Genomic DNA, 15289 nt, shown 5'->3' with positions numbered 1-15289 from the left:
TTTGATTCAACAACAGGGTCAAGTTGGAGGATTGGATTTAGTTAGGGCATTAAATTCAGCAGACAAGTGATATACTCTCCCAAAGGGAATTGATGATGTTGCCTTCTCTGAATTTCTGATTGCTTTGAATTCTGGTCCAATTGGGTTTGATTTTGTCCCCTAATCAAATTTATAAGCTTCAAAATAAAACATCAGTTATATTAATGGATCTAAATTTAAATTTGTGACTTATTATAAATTATTGGTACCATATGGTTTTTATATTCATACACATGCCTTTACAATGTGTTGGCTTTTAGTTTAATAAACAAAGAAAGCACTGTCTTTGTTGTGTTTGGAGAGTCGAAATAATAATGGGAGCCATTGCATGACCTCAATATTAAATCAAGGCTGAAGAAGGTGGGTGTGGGCGTGAAGACACAAAACTGCGGCTGCGACGGCGGCGTCAGCAGCAGCAAGTTGTACGGCCATGGGTGGCTGGCACTGACAGCCGCTGCCGCTCCGCCGGGGGGCACAACCAACAATTTTAATCAATTAATAACAATAATAATAATTATCGAGAAATTATTGAAATAATGTGAAACAAATGAAATTGAAGGACAAATGAAGAGCTGAAGCTTGTAAACATTGACAAAGATGTTTTGATGCTTTTCATTAAACAAATCAAAACCCATTATCTTAAACTAAACAAAATAGTGTACAACTTTTTAACAGCTTCCTTTCAACCTAACTTTAATATTTGATAATCGAATTGGATGGAATAACTTTAAAATTAGGTTAAGTTGTGACCTAATCCAATTCATGAACTAACTTTAATGCCCTTTTCATCAAAGTTTAGTCATATAGTATGAATTATAATTATAGAAAGGGTTGAAGAGCATTAAGACACACTATTTTTTATAGTATACACAGCCGACTAAATGCCTGGGGTGCCATGTGGTTGGATAGGGATTGGGGTTTAGAATGAGTTATCCTTATTTAATTTTGTTTTCTTAAACCATTACTTTAATTACATTGTTGGAACATTTAGTTAGTTTAATTAGGTGAGGTCTCAACTTTTTGAAATCTTCGATGTTAGATCCTTTCAATTTTTTTCTTGCATTTAATTAACACCATCCTTGTGGGTTTGATGAACTGGCCGATTCTTTGCTAACAACAAGCTTCGTCTCATACTCCATAATATTCACTCCAACTGTTAATGGGTTCGTTCGACAATTTCAACCTAACTACACTCGAGTAAAGAAAGATATATGAATGAACCGATACCATATCTAAATGAGACCTAATTTGTTCCGTCCAGAATTGAAAGGCCCAAGCAGTTAAAATGGGATAAAGGGAGCCCAAGCTGAGTTCATGCAAGGGCTCGGCCCAACAGAGGGGAAACAGGAAGACTATTTCATAATTTTTTTTTAGTTTTTACAAATAATTCAAAATTGTAGAAAAAGGATACTTAAAAAATTAAATTTAGATTTGAGATATTGACATCAATATAATAATATTATTGAAAATGCAAAAACAAACATAGAATTTATAAATGTTTGATTACAAATATATTTTATTGTCTAATAATATATTTCAAACATATCCAATTAGCTGCTTAAATATAATTTGTGGATAATCTATTTTTTAAGATTTTTTCAAACATAGATTTTAAATTAATTTAAATATTTTTAGTGATTTTTATTTATCAACATTAAAAAAATCTCCAATCAAATATATTTGAAGAGAAAAAAAAAAAACAAATTCAAGCACCCATCAATTTTCCACTAAAATTTTTGACAAAAGAGGAATCAAGGAGGCAAGGATTAATTTAAAAAAAAAAACAAAAGGTTTCATTTAGAGAGCGATGGCGGCGACGAGGCATCGGAGCACGGCGGACCGCCATGTCTATGGAGGAGTGCGCGGGCCAGGGCTTGAAGATCGCCCTCTCCCGCCGTTGTGGATGAACCGCCAGCACCACCACTGGAGAACTGGCGATGGTCGAGCCGCTGCTGTTGCATGGCCCATGCAGGCTGAGCCATTGGGTCAAAGAGGGACGACAAGTCGTAAGTGACCGGTAGGGAGGAAGCCGACGGCAGGTCTGAGATGGACACCGGTGGTTGCACCGCAAAATTTGGCGGCGGAGGCGGCGACGGAAGCTCCAGCGTTGCTAGATGAGCTTGAAGGTACGACAGCTCGGCTTGTAAACTCACCACCTACAAAGTTAAACATTTTAAGCTTCTAATTCAATCTTACAGAACTACTTTACACTTGTAAGCTTTTTGCAGTTAGAAAATATAAAATTATATATATTTTTTTTAATTTCATTTTTGTACTATTTACAAAGAAAAAAAAAAACAAATTTACCTACCATACTGTTAATAGTACATAGATATTTACGTAGTAGGTATTGCTAATATGCAGTATACATATTAGGTATTAAAAAAAAAAGTAGCTTTATTTTTTTTAAAAAAAAAAAACGTTATAAGAAACAAAATACAAAGATTAATAAAAAGAAAAATATGTTTTGGGTTAGAAACACTGACAAGAAGCTGAAAATTGGGGAAACATAAGAAATAAATCTTGTCCCTCTAATAAAAAGCTTAACTTTAAGGCAGTAGACCGCCCAATTCCTTAATAACTGCGAAAATCATAATCTAAAACAAGAAAAAAAAATTAAGGGCATAAGAACCGTAATTAGATCCCATTTGAAGAAATAATTGAAATTGGAAAAGGAGAAGTATTTATTTGAATAATAATAAATAAATAAAAAAAAAGGAAAATAGTTGAGTTGAGTTGACCTGTCGTTGGAGAGCGAAGATGTGGGCGACGCAGCCATAGACAGGGTCTCGAAGGCGGGCTTGAGACTCGTAGCAAATGGTGACGACAGCATCGAGGCGCTTGTGAACCGGGATATGAAGGAGGAGCTTGGACACATTGCTGGCTCCAAACACCTTGTGCACCGCGGCGAAGTGCCCAGCGCCTTGCTCCGAGTCGAAGTACGGCGCAAATATGCAACCAGGAATACACTTTCTTCTCAAAAACTTGCACGCCCCACATGGGCCTCCTCCTCCTCCTCCTCCTCCTCCTCCGCCGCCGCCGCCGCTAGTACTAGGGTTGGCACTCATTATATTATAGGGGATAGTAAATAAAGATTTTAGAAGGAGATGGGCGAATGAAAGAAAAAGGAGAAGAGGGTTACTTAGGGTTTGGTGGGAAATTGTAGGGAGAGGGGAATGGGCTGAGAGTTAAAGAGGTGGAAGAATTAGCAGCTTGCGTGAAGCAAAGATGCGATAAGGCCTATGCCGAAAATTTGGGACATTTCTCTCTCCTTTTTCCTTTTTTTTCTTTTAATTTTGATTTTGAGTGAGTATTTATGGGTTGAACCTTATCCAATCCATACACAATATGTTGGGTTAGATACTTCGAGTCCACATTTTTATGTTTCAATGTAACACAAAATGTTACGAGCTACTCATGTAATATATTCAATATTTTATATTTTTAAATTGTTTAAGGACAAATAATTTAGAATTAAATATAATTATAATTAATTATTATATATAATCTATTTTTACTCTATCAATTTTTATCATAAATTTTATAAAATAAATCTACGACTATAAAATGTTTTTAATTTAAAATTTTATTGTTTGATTAGTTTTTATTGAAAAATAGTTAAAAAAAGAAAAAAGAAAAAAAGTATTCTCATCTATTTTTAATGAAAATAAAATAACAACATTAGAGTTGGTATTCAATTATTAATTTATGTATTAATGAAAGAAATGAAAAATTAAATATAATATAAATTACAATATTTCTTTTTTGAATAAAGAAATTGTTTGGAACGAAAATTAATAAAACTTCCACAAGCTTACATACATATATTTAATTACCGAGGAAGGTCAAATATAAGAAGTTCGGCGTTCAAAGTGGGGACCACAAAAACAAGCTGCACCAATTTGCGGACGACTCGTTTGAGTCGGTGACCACGAATGTAACGCCCGGGTAATTTGATGACCTCACATCCACAATGGTTTAAACTGGATTTATACCAGGTAACGTCTTTCTTTCTTCATAATTAATTATTATTATTTTTTTTTAATTATCATAAACCAATCTCTCTACTTACTTTATTAATTTTTATTTATGAGCAGCGTTACCAAATTAATCTCTATATCTATTACCAGGGTTAACAATTCATGTCCTTTAGCCTCTCCATGCGCCATGATGTATGTTTATGTATGCTATGTGATGACGTATGATTCCATGTTATGTATGTATGTGATATCCTATTATGCCGTGATTTGAACAAAATGAAAAAAGCTATGTTTCGTCGTGTTATAGATTACACGATGAAGCAAGATGAAAACCATAATGATTACTTTGTATACATGACACATATGTATGCTCTGACATGGATGAAAGGAAGAAACAAATGATTTTGATTTTATGCTGTGATTTTAAACCGTGAAGAACTCATTCATTTTTTTTTTATGTCATATGCATCAAGATACTTTCCTGTTATGTTATGTTAGTACCGACGTGTATCTTTGATATTTATCTCTATCATTATATCAGGCAGATCTTTTCCTTTTATAGCATTATGCAATGTAATATCACGTTTAGTCCTACCAAATCAAAAGGTCAAATCTTTCTAAAGCATTCCTATGGTAAAAAAAAAAGAAAGAAAGAAATATAGTTAAAACTATATGGGGGTAAATCAAAACCATATTCCAATCATATAGTTAAAAATAAAAAATAAAAAAATAAATTAGTCGTATGATTAATACTATATGAAAAAGAGATTGGAAAAAAAAAGAGAGAGAAATGTGAACAGTTCGTAACGGCGCATCACCGCGCTGTCCGGCTTTTGTCCAATCCGTGCGGTGTGAAGAGGAAGCAGTGACAGACACGTTCGATTTAATCCCACCAGATATCTGACACGTGTCGCAATCTTATGCTTTCCTTTACTCTCCTTTCTTTGATTTGATTTTGCTTACATCCTCACAGTAGTACCTTCTTTCATTCTCTCTCCACTTTCCCTCCATTTATAAATTCAACAAAATTTTTACTTTTTCTATTTTTTTTTTGTATACTTTCGATAATATTTAATAAATTTCTAAATTTTTTAATTTTCATTTAATTATTATCTTAATTATTTTGGTTAATATATTTAGACAAATAATAATTAATAAGTTAGAACTTTATGAATGAGAAAATTCTATTTTATACGACGAAGTATTGCTCGAGTTTGCATGACCTCATATTTACCTAAGCTAACAAAATCATTATTTAACGATGAAGTGTAAGAAGTCTACAAAAGATATGTGTAACAAAAACGTGAAGACTCATAAAGTTTAAAATTTATAACGGCTATTAATAAAGTTAGTTTCTTTTTATATGACGAGATTTTATTGAAATTAAAGCGTTTCCCCAACCACGATTTTATTAGAGAGGCCGATTATAGAAGTGTCTTATATAACTACCTTTATGAACATCAATTTATTGTCAATATTAATACTCAAACAACTTGCTATTATTAAGGGTAGACCCACTAAAACTACTTTATGCCATGGTTTTTAAATTCATCTCCGGGTTCCGAACGAACCATTGACCTTTTGAATGATAATTTGTATGTTATCGACTTTGCTTGAATGGGTTGAAGTCATAGTCATGAATTCAGACTAACGTGCCCACCATCAATGACAGCCAACACAGCCAAAAGTTGGTTGAGATCACAATATTAAGGATTCAAAAAGCTGTCCTAGCTGCTTTTTTTTTTTCTCTTCATGCTTTTGAAGCTACGAGATGTAAAAAAAATACATGGTAAGGGAGCGTTCCTTAGTAAATGAGTCATGAGTTTCATCAAACACGTTAAAAGTTCGAATGAGAGCTATAGATCCTCTATTCGACTTTGACTCTTCTATTCTAATTCCGAAAAAAACCCATTAGTGGAAGAAAGACCTCTTCAAGATAAGATATATAATTGAGTTAATTCAAACGATTATACAAAAAAACAAAATTCCGTCGTAATTTATTGTTACACTAGATTCAAGATGCGATATGACTATAAGATGAACATGATCATTCTCAATAATTTGGAATAATTAGTGTTTCTTTAAAACCCTATTACATCTTAACAACATTTTCGTGATAGAGACTCGATCGGTTTCAAATTTTAAACTACAAAGACTAAATTATTACAATTTTCAATCAAAGTGAAGGAAATTTTTCTTAAAAAAATGATACAAACACTATGAACACACATTTTGAGATAAAAAAGATGAAGTTTGTCCCACGAGCTCCCAAACCGTGTGACCAAAACCTAGAATTCCTGAACTTTGGTCCCAAAAAGGCATGTAAAAAATTAAAATATTTAGGGTTATGATTGTTTTCCCAAATTGAAGGGTTTAAGAAATTCGTATTAAATTGCATTATGTCGCCTAAACAAACGGCAAATCCACCTTCCAATAGACTAACAAAGTCAAATAAATGCTTCGAAAAGGAACATGTTTTTTTTTTAATTAATTGAGTTTAATTATGATTAATTATCTTTTATTGTGATTATGAAAACCCCAGGGGTCAATGAGAAAGATTTGCACCCTAAATAATAATTAATTTAATCTAACCCCCTACATTTTTTTAATTTACTTTAGTACTCCCTTTGGTAGAAATAACTTATTATTTGCTTTTTAATATGTCATTTTGCTAATTAGTCCAGGTAATTTCATGCATTAAAATATGGATTTTGTGTAGATGGAAGTATTAAAATAAATATTATATTTTTAACTTTTTATTTTTTATTTTTATATTACTGTTTTTTTTTTAATTTTATAAAATGTATCCCTTACAACTATATTCTTTGTAAATTTGGAACGGGATTTGATTCGAAAACGGATTCAACGATCTTTGATAGATTAAGTTATTGTGCACTTAAAATTTCTGAATTAATAACGTAATTTGTCTTAAAAAACAACTTACCAAATTTAGTCTAATAATTATTTTTTTAACCATTTTTAAAAAAAAATACATAACTAAGTCAATGGTTCATCTCAAGTAAATATTAGGTTTAATTTATGTAGATTAATAATAATAATAATAATTATTATTATTAAAAGTAAGAATTTTAAAAATGTAGAAAAAAAGGTAGAAAGGATGAAAAGACATTTTGATTTGAAATTTGAATGTCTTACAAAATCTTAGTTAAAATATTTAATTCAGAGTTTAATAAAAGAAGTCAAATTATTATTTTGGTTTGGAGGAGGGTAATTAAGGTTGCACCAACGTTGTACGCTGCAAACAAGAACAGGGCCTCGACCGGGTGCCACGTGTCCCGAAATGACAATGAAAACGTACAGCAGGCGTGGATTTTGGTGTAACTGCTGGTGATTTTGACTTTTATGTCCTTTTCACTGCTGATTTGCGTTGACAACCACGCGCCATTATCAAATTGTCAGGTAATAAAATGTCTCGTGTGGACAATAAGTAAAATTAAAATAATTACTATTATTATATTATCATACATAAATCATAAATAATGAAATTTTAAAATTTCAATTTCAATTAAATAACACAATTAATTAATTAACTAATTTTTGGTAAACGTACTTGAGAATTACGATGATCGCATTTCTTAATAATAAAATGCGTCAATATCGAATAAAAATCACATTTTTGGGGAAGAATTGATTCAAGGGGTTCAAGATGTGATCGGGAGTTGGTAGCTGCCTGTGCCCTCCAAACTGCACAAAATGTTCGCCTACTACACGCGTCAAGTGCCCTCGATAGTCGTACATATCCCTACTCAAAGGATGATGCTTAATTACGAGTTGTTATTAAATACACTCAACGAGCTCACTAAATACAAATTACAGACCCAACCATCCTCGGTTGAATAACGAATTTGATTTGATTTGATTTAATTTGAGTAGTTTCATAATGATGTGAGCTAAGATAGGGTAAGTATTTGTTGAGAAAGGTGGTGATGGATAAAGAGAAATTTAGGGCTCATATATAGCTATCTGTGTGTGATCCATGAATAGCAACCAAATTTGGTTTTATGTGAAATATGAGGCCACTGTGACCAACATACATGTACCCTACACACAACAAAATTGTTTATACATACATCTTTGCTTTCCCTCTCTGTGGGGTTGTATTGGGGTTCTTCCAAATCCAAATTCGGAAATATCTGGGTTTCATATTGGAATTTGAAGGTGGAATTTGGAGGTGAAATGGAAAAGACAAAGAGGAAAGAAAGAAAAGAGAGGGGAAATATAAAATTAGGATTAGATGTGTGTATCCACGTGGCAGGCATTGAGAGGGGTTAAGAAGTTTGGTTCTGTCACCACTGGGTGTTTATATGTTTGCTTCACGCAAGCAGCTGCCTCTCAACTTGGCCTCCTCTTTAAGATTCAAACCAAAGTCACACACAAAACCCATCTTTGCAAAATAAAACGATCAAATTCATCGAACTTAGAATCTAGACAACCAAAAAACACGACAAGTGCCAACATCAAGCAAATCCCACCTCCAGAACACCGTGATGAGTAGCGCCGGCGTCCACGGCGGAGGACCCTGCGGCGCGTGCAAGTTGTTGAGGAGAAAGTGTGTGAAAGGGTGCATATTTGCACCCTATTTCGACTCGGAACAAGGCGCCGCCGACTTCGCGGCGGTGCACAAGGTGTTTGGAGCTAGCAATGCCTCCAAACTCCTCCACCGCATCCCGGCAAACAAGCGGGTGGACGCGTGTGGTACCCTTTGTTATGAAGCTCTGGCTAGGGTTCGAGATCCTGTGTACGGCTGTGTTGCCCATATCTTCTCCCTTCAGCAACAGGTCAGTTGTTCGAATCGATTTTAGGGTATTCTTTTTGGTGGGTGTGTAAGATTCAAGTGCCTGGATGCATAAACAGGAAACTTATTTATTGTATTTATTTTTGGATTGGGAATTTGGTTGTTGAATCTGTAGGAAACAAATTATTAGGGTTTTCATTTTTTGGGGTGAAATTGAAGTGTCCCATTTTCCAATGAATTTTTGTCAAACTAATTCAAATAATTTCTTGTTGAGAGAGAGAGAGAGAGAGAAGAGAGCGGTGGCGGCTGGCTTATATATTTGGTGTTGCTTGCCCAAGTTACTAAGCAAACAATTTTAGCTGCTCCAGAAATAAATAAATAACTTTCCAGATTTGACTTTTTTCATATTTATCCCTTTATTTATGACCCTTCTATTTTAAATATTAACCTTTTTTTTTTTTTTAATTCAATTTCATTTGTATTTTTCCAACAAAAAAAAAAAAAACTTTTTATTAATTAATTTAGTCTCTTGGTATTTTTAAAGAATAATGTTGAAATATAAAATTCAAAATTTAAATTACTTTTTTCTAACATTTAATTGGATAGAATTTAAAGTTTAATAATTTAAGAGTCCATTAGGAACATATGGGATATTTTTAAAAATTTAGGGACGACATAAATTTGAAAGAATATAGGGTTTGTTTTTTATGTTTTGAATTTGAAGTTGGATCATGAATTTTTGCAAATAAAAAAAAAAGTTTATTAATTGAAAGAGTTTGTTTGATTAATTTTTGCTTGCTTGTTTTCCTTTATATTTGCCAAGAATATCAAAGTTTAATGGTCATTATATGGTCTATTATTATGGTCTATTATTATGGTCTATTATTGTGGTCTATTATTGTCCATCAACCAATCTCCGTCACACTTATATCTACCTATGTACATAGATACGTTTATACGTACATACGTGTCTATGTAATTGTCCTTACTCAGAAACTTTGCATTTTGAGATAAGTTCGAAAAGAATCATTCGTTAAAGTTTCAAATTTATGGCTTTCTCCCTCTCGTTCTTACTCAGAAACTTTATTTATTTGTCGTTATTATTATTACTACTTTGAATTCAATACGTATACATTGAGAGATTCGGAAATTTCTTGATCAAGAACGTAGACCTAAACAGTTGAATCGTGTTGAAATTAGGTCATAAATACATAGAACATCTCCGTATTGGTATTTCGACTTCGATAATGTCGTGTACAAACCTAACCCTAATTCATACCAATGTTCATCACAGGTAGTGAGCCTGCAGGCAGAGCTAGCATACATTCAGGCCAAACTTTCCACATTGCAGCGGCTACTACCGCCACCGCTACACAGCCCGTCCTCGACTGCTCGCCACAATCCGCTCCCGGAAACCACCCCGGGCTCCGATATGGGTCTGCTGCCTAATGTTCGAATGCTCCTCGACCCGCTCCAAACACAGCTAGGTTGTAATGAAACGACGAGTAGCTTTCTGAACCCAATTGATCTTGAAGATGAGATGGAGGAAGATGGTGAGCTTCAATCTCTGGCTCGAGAGTTCGTTTCGAGGTATTTGCCCGGAGTAGGATTCCGGCCGCCGTGCTCTCAGATTTGAGAGTGTAAGCTCTTTTGTGGGATCAACCTTGTTTGAGCCCTTTTTTTCCCTTTATTTTGGGGGTAAGCCTTTGAGATAGAAGTGTATGATCAATATATTTGGGTGTGAAAGTGTGATGACTTATCGGTCTATTTTGGTCCGAATCAGAAGTTGGAACTGTTGCTTTTGAAATGCGACTTGTAATTATTTTCCCTTTTGGGCATTTGAGATTTCAATTACAACTCTTTTGCATCGACCATTCTAGCTACTAATTGATTCAAATGTTCGAGATCCCACGTCGATTTGAGGGTGGATTGTGAGATCCCACGTCGATTGGAGAAGGGAACAAGTGTTAACGAGAACGCTGGTTCTCTAAGGAGGATGGATTGTGAGATCCCACACCGATTGGGAAGGAGAACAAAACATTGTTTATAACTGTGTGAAAACCTCTTTCTAGCATAAATGATTTAAAAATTTTGAGGAGAAGCTCGAAGAGGGTAATATCTGCTAGTGGTGGACTTGGACTATTATAGTTTCACATGGAAAGTTTCTTATATATCTAAATATTCAGCCATATGGTTCAAACATATCAAATTATCTAACTCATTAAACAATAACGACATAAATGTTCGAAGAATCAATTGCCTCACGGAAGAGAATGTGCTCTAAGGCTAGTGTGCTAGGGGCTTACTCATTTGATCGGACTAGATAGCCCTTCGTGCTATCAATAAGTTGGAGGTATGATTCAGTGGCTAAAGGCATTGGTTTGATTGTATCACGAGAACGAACAGTGAGAAAATCTCTTGGTGGAATATCTTTTCTAATCTTTCATAAATATTTTAAAACTACCATGATAATAAAAATAATTTTAGTATTTCAGATAAAAATTAAGACTATTGTACGAGCAAAGTTCACGCGTGTTTGGAATAACTTTAAAAAAAATATATTTTTTAAACAAAATTAATTTTTTTTAAATATATACGAAAAAACTAATTAATATAACTTTTTAAATGAGGTGCATGATAAAAATAAGAAAAATCTTGTTTTGGAAAAATTTTAAAAATTAGAAACCTTCTAAAAAAATTGGATTAATTTAAAAGCCTTAAATTTGAATTGATCTATTTTAGAAATGTTCTAAGTGGGTTGATTTTTACATGCAATTCATTGTGGCTTTAATAATATCACATAATGTGATAGGATTCGAACTCGTAGCCTCTTTACTCAAAATAGATGTGTCGGCAAGATTACACTACACTTTGTCTCACCTGTCGAAGTATATAGATCTATCCAATCGACGAAGAGTATTGCTTTTATTTACATATTATAAGATAAAGTTTGAGATTCGAATTTTTGACCTACTCATCGAAGACATAAGGCTTGACATTTTTTTCTTCTTCATTTCGAACCAATATATGTGTCAAACTATGCTTTCGTTCTTCTTCTAAGTCGTTTGGGTAGTGAAATGGAGTCGTGCATCGGTGTTTCTTGCATCTAACGTCATCATTTTCATCCTCTTGGGCGAGAATTTGAAGTAGTACCAAGTGAAGAAGAAGAAGAAATAGAAGAAGCAGCCAAGAACGACTTATGAAATTTGTGTTTATGGTGAAGATTGAGAAGGGCTTGAAGATGATCTGGAGAAGAAGGCTGAAGAGTTTATGATAGGTCTCTCTACATTCATTGTCCAACTTAGCATCATTAATGTTAGGATTTCCTTGTTTTGCTAACACAAAAGGAGCAATGAGGAAGACCTTAATTGAATTACCGAATTACTTCTCCTTTTCCATCATTTGTTTCTCAACTCCCATCATTTGTTTCTCAACTCGCATCATTTGCTGGCACTCGTTCACCACTCACCTTTCTAATCAATTTGAAACAATCCACTCGTTCTCCACTCACCTTTCTAATCAATTTGAAACAATCCACTCGTTCCCCACTCACCTTTCTAATCAATTTGAAACAATCCACTCCCCTTCGGGATCCTAGACATCACCTTTCTAATCAATTTGAAACAATCCACTCCCCTTCGGGATCCAAGACATCACCTTTCTAATCAATTTGAAACAATCCACTCCCCTTCGGGATCCAAGACATCACCTTTCTAATCAATTTGAAATAATCCACTCCCCTTCGGGATCCAGACATCACCTTTCTAATCAATTTGAAACAATCCACTCCCCTTCAGGATCCAATGTCTTCGTCCACACTCATTCTTCTTTCCAATTGATGTGAAATCCCACCGAAACACATTCAACTTGTACACGACATAATTTTTTTTTTTAAAAATGTCGAATATTTAAAATATTGGGTAAGTGACCTACAATTGAATCTCGAAATTCATACACATGTAAATTGATATTTTTCTATTTTTTAAAAAATTACTATCAAATTAAATCAAATTCTTAACATGATCTCAACTAAAAATCTCTTGAAGAAACTAATAATCTTTCTTCCTATTTGAAAGTTTGAATCTCCACTTCTCATCAGAGGTGAAGTAACGTTTGGAAAAGGGAAACAAAAAAAAGAAACCTATTATTTCCCTATTCAAGGGACAATAGGCCCCCTCTCTGGGCTATGTATACCATAATTTCTGCAACGGCAAACCAAAGCTCAAATCTCATCCATACTTCGCTACCATTAACCATAGCTTTGGTACCAAGAAACATGCCCGTATTTTCAGTGTATAAACTAATGAACCTTAATCAATACGACATCATACACGAGCCACGAATCAGCTGGTATATTTCCCCCATTTCCTTCGCTCCCATATCTGCAGCAATAAAACACAAACACCTTCAGTGAATAGTGATGCAGGAAAACTCAGTGCAGAGGGGGAACAAGTATTCACTTCTCCTCTCATACCCCATTGAAGGCGGAATGGTAAGTCTTCGTTTCTCACCGACTCGCATACCTAATGGTTTATGTGCAGAAGATATGTTCATCAAACTGAGCTATTAAAAACAGAAAAGAAAAGCACAAGCATTCATTTTGAAATTTGTACCATCAAGACCAGCATCCCATCCCTCTATAACTTGGCCAACTCCTGGAGAAAGCAAATATATAGAAGATAATTTCATTAGAAAGGGGGAGACGGATCATTGACACATTGTTATAAAAGTGATCTTACCCAAGCGAAATTTATAAGGAGACTTGTCGTCGGTTGAGTCGACTATTTCATCACTTTGCTTTAACTTGCCAACATAAAGTACACTAATCTGAAACCAAACAGAAGTCAAGGATATGAAGGACATTCTAACTTTGCATCAGTAGTAAAGAAGGTAGCAATCAAAATGTGTATGTGCAAGTCAAATGGATCTTGCCTTTCTCTTGGAAGAAGCAACTTTTCCATTTGGTTTCCCAGCTTCTAGTTCTTCAATAACCAAGCCACTCGGTAAGGTTCTAGCTTGAGATGACTTCGAGACACCATTACTTTCCTTATCCTCAGTTTCTGACTTCAAAGAATCCCCATTTTCTAGTGCTTTGGTCCTTTTCTTCTTGGTTACTTTCTTCGTCGTAGAATGATTTTCAGTCCTGAAAAATTGCAGTCGAAAACATTGAACTTAAAGGGATATCTCATAAAAATAAAAAAAATTAACATCGAGGCCGAGCTGCATTAGTGTTACTGCACTATCTTTCTGTCCTGTTTCAAGCAGAAAAGTGACAGAAATGCAGCATTCACAAACTGCAAATAATCACTTACTGATCACTCACAAACTCAGGTACCAACTTAAGAATTAAGAGACTGCACACTTACTGATCAAAAGTGGGTTGCACATCTTGGTCCATCTTGTCAGGCTTGAGATCGCATGTACCATCATTTTCGATGATTTTCGCTTGCTCTGACCCTTTCTTCTTTTTCTTTTTTGGTCTCTCACTATCTTCATGGCCCACATCAGTCCTTCAGATTTGGATAATGGCAAAATCAAGAAAAAAGAAATAGAATAGTCAGCAGGCTGCTAAAATACAAAATATGCTAGAATAACTTAAATGAATGGAATCCAGCAAAACTATAAATATCTGAAGCTGATCCTCACATGTTCTCCTGTTTCTCTCCGCACACAGTCTTGACTGTGTTATCCATCTTCAATTCATCTTGCTGGATCTCAACTCCTGAAGTGGCACCACTACAACTATTACCATCAGCTTCAAAATGTTTTCTCTTCGACCGCTCTCCTTTCCGTTTCTTCTTCCGTTCACTACCAACTTCAGAAGATCTGATTGGCAAGCCTAATTCCCTATATCCAATGCACAAGCAAGATAAGTGAACAACAAAAGCAGATATTGTCTCCTTAAAAGAAACACCAATGTCAAACTACTGGATAAATCCTATTCAAGGCCGTAGAATAAATGCAGATATCAAGAACTAACTGAGCTAGTATATGGTTGACATCATTCAGAAGTACCAAAGAGAAAAACACAGTTTCAATAAGAAAAATATTTTGGCCAATGCTATAAACAGACATTATAAGCTCTCTCTCCCAACCCTAGCTAGCCATTAGATAATGCTAAGCCAGTTGCTCTTCAAGAAATTGGCCTATTCAGCTTAATAATCCTTGATGGGAAATTGCCTGGAATCGGTTTCTCATTGATTAATTGTTTTCCCTTTTATACCTTTGAGAGGAGCTCATTCAATTGTTTTCCCGGTTTCTTCATCAAATATGCAAGGTCAGTCCCTTCAAAAGAATTATTTCTATGAACAAGTAAACGACCCAACGGAAAAATACTGAACAGATCCGAGTTATATGGTGTTAGAACTTCAAATCAAAAGGGGAAAAAATAAAGTTAGATGTTGGTCAATCTGGTGCATTATTTGGCATAGGCATGGCTTGTTTAGTATTATTATTATCTGAGGATGGCATAACCCAGCAACTTGAGAACACCCCCCCCCCCCCCCCCCCCCCC

At 34.5% G+C, this 15289-nt stretch overlaps 3 protein-coding genes across 3 annotated transcripts in view; 1 reads left to right on the top strand and 2 right to left on the bottom strand.

The window, feature by feature from the left end:
* Nucleotides 1-1832: 1832 nt before the first annotated feature.
* LOC111460030 (LOB domain-containing protein 18-like) lies at nt 1833-3107 on the bottom strand. The gene is made up of 2 exons (XM_023103107.1): nt 2781-3107; nt 1833-2195 (listed from the first exon to the last, which is right to left on the bottom strand). The coding sequence occupies exons 1-2, from the start codon at nt 3105-3107 to the stop codon at nt 1833-1835; spliced, it is 690 nt and encodes a 229-aa protein (XP_022958875.1).
* Nucleotides 3108-8391: 5284 nt separating this feature from the next.
* On the top strand, nt 8392-10644 carry LOC111460325 (LOB domain-containing protein 19-like). Its single transcript, XM_023103545.1, has 2 exons — nt 8392-8818; nt 10070-10644. The coding sequence occupies exons 1-2, from the start codon at nt 8528-8530 to the stop codon at nt 10409-10411; spliced, it is 633 nt and encodes a 210-aa protein (XP_022959313.1). The 5' UTR covers nt 8392-8527; the 3' UTR covers nt 10412-10644.
* A 2171-nt stretch (nt 10645-12815) lies between these two features.
* The window catches only part of LOC111460206 (peptidyl-prolyl cis-trans isomerase FKBP43-like), a 6559-nt gene continuing 4085 nt past the window's right edge, over nt 12816-15289 (bottom strand). Inside the window, exons 6-12 of the mRNA XM_023103346.1 lie at nt 14422-14622; nt 14142-14285; nt 13708-13918; nt 13515-13602; nt 13389-13430; nt 13250-13298; nt 12816-13157 (exon numbers count right to left, since the gene is read on the bottom strand). Of these exons, the coding sequence (XP_022959114.1) occupies nt 13076-13157; nt 13250-13298; nt 13389-13430; nt 13515-13602; nt 13708-13918; nt 14142-14285; nt 14422-14622 (817 nt within the window). The 3' untranslated portion in view covers nt 12816-13075. The remainder of the gene's footprint in view (nt 13158-13249; nt 13299-13388; nt 13431-13514; nt 13603-13707; nt 13919-14141; nt 14286-14421; nt 14623-15289) is intronic.

The sequence above is a fragment of the Cucurbita moschata genome, unplaced genomic scaffold, assembly GCF_002738365.1.
Source record: "Cucurbita moschata cultivar Rifu unplaced genomic scaffold, Cmos_1.0 Cmo_Scf00023, whole genome shotgun sequence".
Taxonomy (NCBI): domain Eukaryota; kingdom Viridiplantae; phylum Streptophyta; class Magnoliopsida; order Cucurbitales; family Cucurbitaceae; genus Cucurbita; species Cucurbita moschata.
Note: the sequence above shows the minus strand (reverse complement) of the source record. Positions and strands in the feature narration are given on the sequence as shown.